Here is a 6,745-nt window from a genome sequence, read left to right as displayed (position 1 = left end):
AGGTAGGCCACACCCCTGGGGAAACTCCCCTTGGGCAGACCGGCCGCTCAGAACTCAGTCATCTGATCCGATCATGGGAAACACCATTCACAACTGGAGTCCAGCCAAGTTGACACATCTTCAACTATCACACTGATATTATTTGTAATTACATTTCAAAAAGGGTTTAGGAAGAAATAAGCACCTTTTTGTAACACTTTTTATGTAACCAAAAATCCACCCCATATTTCACTTTATTTTGTCCAGACCACATTTGCATCCTAATTGTAACCTCTTATCATACTTATACTGAATGAAGATGGGGCAATCTACTTCCGTAGTGATACTGCCTTGGAAACCCAAGGAGGGGTCGCTATGAGTCGAGTCCGACTCAACGGCACATAACAACAACAAAAACAACATCACTACGGAAGTAGATTGCTCAACCTCCCTGATAATGTGGTGGTGGTGGTTGTTGTTATGTGCCCTGGAGTCAGCCCCGACTCATGGCGACCCCTCCTTGAGTTTCCGAGGCAGTATCACTACAGAAGTAGATTGCCCAACCTTCCAAGGAGTGGCATTATAGTAAGAGTTTGAAGATTGAGTCTTTTGGTTAGGGTACCAAGAATCCAAGTCTTAGTTTCTTTGTTTAGTGGCAGTAATAAGTATCTTGTCTTACAAGTTGTCACGAACATCAAATAAGATACTGCATTTCGGCAAGTATTGTTGTTATGTGCCGTCGAGTCAAACCCGACTCATAGCGACCCCTCCTTGGGTTTCCAAGGCAGTGTCACTACGGAAGTAGGATTGCCCAACCTTCCTTCCGAGGAGTGGCTGATGGGTTTGAACCGCCAGCCGTCTGGTTAGCTGGCAAGTGTCTTAGCCATTATGCTACCAGAGCTCCCAAATATAAAACACTATAAATGAAAGACAACTCCGTTTAAAATGTACTAAAAAGATATAAAGTGGTAAAATGAGAAAACATTAAACGTTTTTGTTCTCCCATCGCTTTATTTAACAGCCTTCATTTAAACTTTTAAGAGAAAATTCACTTCTAAAGTTTTCACTCTTTAAGTGACAATAGGTTTGCCTACTTTCCAGTCTTTCTTTTGTGTTACTCCCACTTCCCGTTCTTTCTCATATGTAATCCTATCCACCCTCGCTCCCATTTTCTTACATAGTAACTCCATTGGCCTTTACAATACCTCAGCGAAGGAACTGGGACACGCCTGATTGCATTTGTACAGACGAGAAAACTGAGGCAGATCCCAGTCACCGCGGAGCTCTGACTCAGCACGCAGGGAAACCTCAAGGCCCCGTTCCTCTGCGTCTTTCTGAGGGGCTACCTACTAGCAAACGAAACGAAAACGAGCCGGCCTAGCTTTCAAACTTGGATGGCAAACACTGCTCTTTCGTTCAGACCCGAAGTACCTTTTCCCATCATCCTCCCACTCCCTACTGCCCCCCATCCTCGCGGGCAGGTGGTAGAATCCGCGCCCAGCGCGCAGGCGCGCGGAGTCTTGGGGCGGGGCAGGGCCCGGGGGCGGGGTCTGGGGGTGGGGTGTGCGCGGGCTCGATTTTGGGCCGCGGCGGGAGCTGGACTCACCGCCACTCGAGTGCGCAGGCGCCTGGCGGTTACCGGTCTCGCCATGGAGCGGAAAGGTGAGCAGTGGAGGGGCCTCCGCCACGAGGGGCAACGGCCTCCGGGGCGAGGCCGGGGTCAGTGCCGGGAGCTTTGCCTAACGGCCGTGGTCCAGTCCCTGGGCGTGAGGCGCCCCTCCATTGAAGTGGCGACGCTCCTCACCCCCCGACGCTGTGCTGCGGGTCCGCGCCCCTCAGCCGGGGCGTCCTCCCGCGCCGGCCGTCACCGCCCCTTGTTCCGTGCCAGGCCGGCCCGAATCTTGCGGCAACCGCAGAGCCTAGCCTTCGGCGGGCAAGGGAGACCCACGCCTACCAGCCCCCTTACGCGGCCCGAGCCCCCTCCGGTGCATTCCGCCTGGTCGCTGCTCGGTACCCCGTGGGCCGCTCGCCCCCCGGCCGACCGCCTTGCCGAAACAGCGGCGCTTGCTCCGGAGCGTCCCCCGAGGCAGGCCCCGCAATGGGGCCTGGCACCCCTCTTAGGTTTCCACCCTCACCTTGGTCGCCTGCTTTTCTCCACATTCGCCCTTCATCAATCCCTCTCTTCTGCAGTGCTTGCGCTCCAGGCCCGAAAGAAAAGGACCAAGGCCAAGAAGGACAAAGCCCAAAGGAAGTGAGTCTTGAACCCCAACATCCCATCCTTTGGATTGCCTCTGGCACTTTCTGTCTAGTTGCTTATGTTGAACGTGCGCGGGGGTTTGGGCACCCTCCGGCCCCAGCCACATGGCCTGAAGCGGCCTTGGTGGGTCGCTCTCCCAGGTGGAAGGGAGCTTGTCTTTCTGTGCGCCAGGCCTGGGTCTGTTCTTTGCAGTCCGAGGCCTGCAGTAAAGGCTGTTAGAGGGAGCAGAGCCCTCCTGAGGGGACACACAACTCCAGAAAGAAAGGCACAGTCTCCTCTTGTTTGGGCCGCCCAGACTGAGTTGGTAGATCATTATCTGACTATTTGTGAACTCTGGTCCGCTTTCATTACCTGCTTCCCAGTGTTTTAGCTTGCCTCCAACGTCCGCCCTGGTTGGTGGTTAAAGTGCTCGTCTGCACGCTGAAAGCTCAGCGGTTCGAAACCCTCAGCCACTCTGGGGGAGAAAATGTGGTAGTCTGCTTCCATAAAGATTTACAGCCTTGGAAACTCTAGGGTCAGCTCTGCTCTGTCCTATAGGGTCGGTGTGAGTCAAAATCGACTGGATAGCAGGTTTTTTTTTTTTTTTTCCCCCCAGTACCTACTTCCTAGCGTTTTAACTTGCTTCCAGTGGCAGCACAGTAGACCCTCAGGAAATTCTTGAATGAATTTTCCGTGTTTACTTTTGGTTCTGCCAAGCACACAGTCCCTTTCATAGAGGAAGGCATGGAGCTTTCCACTGGGTTGGTCAACTTCCTGAACCTGGAAGCCTTGCTGTATGCAGGCAGACCACTGTGTATACACACTGGCAGCATCTGTTACTGCTTCTCTCAAAACCTCACAATGAATGTGACAACCTTCTGGAGTGGCTGTCACCTAGTGAAGGGAATGTTTTTGAGCTAACAAATATTGTAGGTGATTCTGGTTTCGTTCATTAAGGTGCTACATGTCTAGTTTTATCAGCAGGATGCATAATGGGTTAGTGCTCTTGTGAGAATCACAAAATAGAAGCACTATGTAGAGGGCTTCTGCAAGTGAAAGTCTAAGGAACTTGCGCTAACATTTAATTGGAAAAGTTCTTGGAAATCAGCTTTAGATAGTTTATATTCAGAAAAAAATTCTCCATCTAATTCATGTAGCTGCATTATGTTGTTGACACTTTGCCATTTACTTGATGTTCTGTGATTTTATTCGCATTTCTAATTTTTTGCAGTCTAATTCTTTGTTGATAAAGTGCATTCCAGACACCTTCCTAGGTTACCCTACAGAATGACAGTACCTGAGGTGTGTGTATTGTTTTTGGAAGTGTGTGGGTAGAGTACATAATGACTTATCTTTCAGTAGAGTAAAGTGGTAGGTGATCTCACCTCTTGCTCCATTTCTGTCATCTGCCCTAAGAAATATTTTATTTTGTAATGTGTTGGTGACCAGGGCATTTGAATGTGAGTTTGTATATGTATGAATGTGTTTACCTTATATCCATATATGGATTGTTCGTAGTCAATTTTTAATTCCAGATTGGTTTATTGCAAAGAGGAAAGCACTAACTTGGTTCTAGTATGCAGTGGGCATTTAGATAAGTTATCTTCTGTTCTATGCCTTGGTTTTATTATTCCTTGTGGAGCTGATAGGAATGTGTCATGAAAAGTTAGGTTTTTCTACTAATGTAAGGAGGTGGTGATTTTATTGTTTAGAAGTCACCTGTCCTGGACTCTCTTACCACTTGGAAATTAATCTTGATTTTAGTATGAATCAATCTATAATTAGGGAGATAAATGTACATAGATGATCATAAACTTTATTTTTAACACCAGCTATTCTTTACTTTGGATTATCTTTTTAGACCATATACTTTCTTTCTCGGGAGCTCTGGTAGCATAGTACCTAAGGCACTTGACTGCTAACCAAAAGGCTGGTGGTTCAAACCCACCAGCCACTCCTCAAAAGGAAGATGGGGCAATCTACTTCCATAGTGATACTGCCTTGGAAACCCAGGGAGGGGTCGCTATGAGTTGGGGCCGACTCAACAGCACATAACAACAACAATAACACTTTCTTTCTAAAGCCAAATATATGACTTTTCGATCATCTGTTATTTTTCCATTCACTAGTATGGGTAACCTAATGTTATTGGTATTTTTAATTATTTCCATACTTGCACAAAAAGAAGGGAATAGTACAGATAATCTAATGGTCATTTTATTGAATGTTTCATTTTGTACAACTTTGACTCCTGAAAGTACATATGAATGAACCACCCCCCACACCCACACTTGTAATTAATTGTTTTTAGTTTGTCTTGAAGAAAATTTTCTTTAAAATTTTGGCTTCTTTTTTTGTTTGTTTCTTCAGCCTCATTTTAAGTGGCTGAATTGTCTGGTTAATTAACTTGATTAGAGTACTACGTTGGAAGTTCAAGTCCCACTTAATTCAGGTAACTTGACTCTGTTCTGTATACTCCTGATGACTTCAAGTCATTTTAAAAAATGAAAGCAGTTGGTTACCAGAGATTTAGTCAGAGAGAATGTCTGAGGAAGGCATATACCATAGAATTTGGTCATTGGAGAGAACCTGTCTAGTTCTCTGATACTGCCATTTTTTAGCAGTCGGACCTTGGACAAGTTACTTAAGGAAGCAGTCTCACATATTATTATAACTGGTAGGTCAGTCATGATGAAAATTGATCAGGACCTAAAGATACATTTCAATGAAAAACTTTGGAATTTAGGAAATATAGTAAAACTTCTAAGAGCCAGAATTCCATGGAATTGCCTTGTTTTTCTGGGGATTGTAATTTTTCCACCTTTGACAGGGTACAGTCTAACCATTTTCCTATTACTCATGTTAGTGGAGAATATTTGCATTGTCCTGCCCTGACAGGTTTCCACCTTACATATGTTCCAGCTTTCACAAGTTTGTACATAACAGTAAATAGCATCCCTAGTTTATTCCTTCTTTTTTTTTTTTTTTATGGTAACTGGGAGGGTATATGGTAGGTAATTTAATCATGGTGTGGTACAGGTAGAAAGGATTTTTAGTCCCCTGATTTTATAGAAGGAGCAGTGGTGGCATAATGGTAAAAGCATTTGACTGCTAAGTGAAGGTTGGTGGTTCAAATCCACCAGCTGTTCCATAGGAGAAAGATGACAGTCTGTTTCTAAGCCTTGGGACAGTTCTGCCCTGTCCTAAAAGAGTCTCTGAGTTGGAATTGACTTGATGGCAGTGGATTTGGTTTTTTGGTTTGATTTTACACATCTTTAAAACTAGAACTCCAGATACATGAAACAATGTACCAAGGATAATGAAGCTGGCTATATAGCAAGAATAGCAGAGCCAAATCTGGAATCCAGGGCTTCTACCTACCAGTTTAATGCTTTGTAGGGTTTCTTTCTTTTGGGTTCTTTACTGTAGTGAAATATTTTAGGGATTTTTAGTTGTCTTATTTGAATAATTCCTTCTCTATTTCACTTTTTGAGCATTGTACTTTTACTTACTAACATTAGTTAGTTGGTCATGATCTTCATTTTACTTGACTGATTAGGAAGCTAAGGTTTGCTAGGTCCCTTCTTCAGAAAATTGTGAAGCTAGGATTCAATCCCAAATATGACATACTCCAAAGCCTTGAGTGCAGGCATACCTGATTTTATTGTATTTCACAGGAAACTGCTTTTTTTTTTTTTCTTTAAACAACTTGGAGGTTTATGGCAACCTTGCTCCAAGTAAGTCTCTTGGTGCCGTTTTTCCAACAGTGTGTCCTCACTTTGTGTCTGTGTCACATTTTTGTAATTCTCACAGTATTTCTTACTTCTTCATCATGCTATTGCACACTTAATAGACTACACTATAGTGTAAACATAGATTTTATATGCACTGGAAAACCAAAACATTTGTGTGACTCGTTCTATTGTAATACTCACTTTATTGCAGTGGTCTGTAATTGAACCCACAATATCTCCTAGTTATGCTTTTATTATCTGTGCTGTTTCCAGGTAGGAGCTCTGGTGGCATAGTGCCTAAGGCATTTGACTGCTAACCAGAAAGCTGGTGGTTCAAACCCACCAGCCACTTCTCAGAAGGAAGGTTGGGCAATCTACTTCCGTAGTAATACCACCTCGGAAACCCAAAGGGGTAGCTATGAGTCAGATCTGACTCAATGGCAGTACACACGTGTGTGTGTGTGTGTGTGTGTGTGTGTGTTTCCAAGTGACGATTCTCTTACGGTGTGTCTGAGAACACATAAGGTCAAAGATTGAAGAGGTTTCTGGATGGAAGAACCTCAGAATACTAGGGTGTTTAGGTACCGTTTTGTGGCCCAGTGTCTTATGTCTCTGAAATAGCACAGTGCTGTCTCCCTTTGAGTACTTGGTTTTCAGTATGTATGCCAGTAATCTGTGCCTTTATCTGTTTGTCATGTTGTTGTTGTTGTTGTTTGCCATCGAGTCGGCCCCGACTCCTAGCGACCCCTCCTTGGGTTTCCGAGGCAGTTATCACTACGGAAGTAGGATTGCCCAA

General features: G+C 44.8%; 1 protein-coding gene across 1 annotated transcript in view; it reads left to right on the top strand.

Annotated features, from left to right (window-relative positions):
• Positions 1–1,628: 1,628 nt before the first annotated feature.
• The window catches only part of SRPK1 (SRSF protein kinase 1), a 94,812-nt gene continuing 89,695 nt past the window's right edge, over positions 1,629–6,745 (top strand). The window contains exon 1 of the mRNA XM_007939387.1: positions 1,629–2,230. Coding sequence (XP_007937578.1) covers positions 1,629–2,230 — 602 coding nt within the window. The remainder of the gene's footprint in view (positions 2,231–6,745) is intronic.

The sequence above is a fragment of the Orycteropus afer genome, unplaced genomic scaffold, assembly GCF_000298275.1.
Source record: "Orycteropus afer afer isolate SDZICR_OR568_19922 unplaced genomic scaffold, OryAfe1.0 scaffold00059, whole genome shotgun sequence".
Taxonomy (NCBI): Eukaryota; Metazoa; Chordata; class Mammalia; order Tubulidentata; family Orycteropodidae; genus Orycteropus; species Orycteropus afer.
This window is presented reverse-complemented; position numbering and strand designations above follow the sequence as displayed.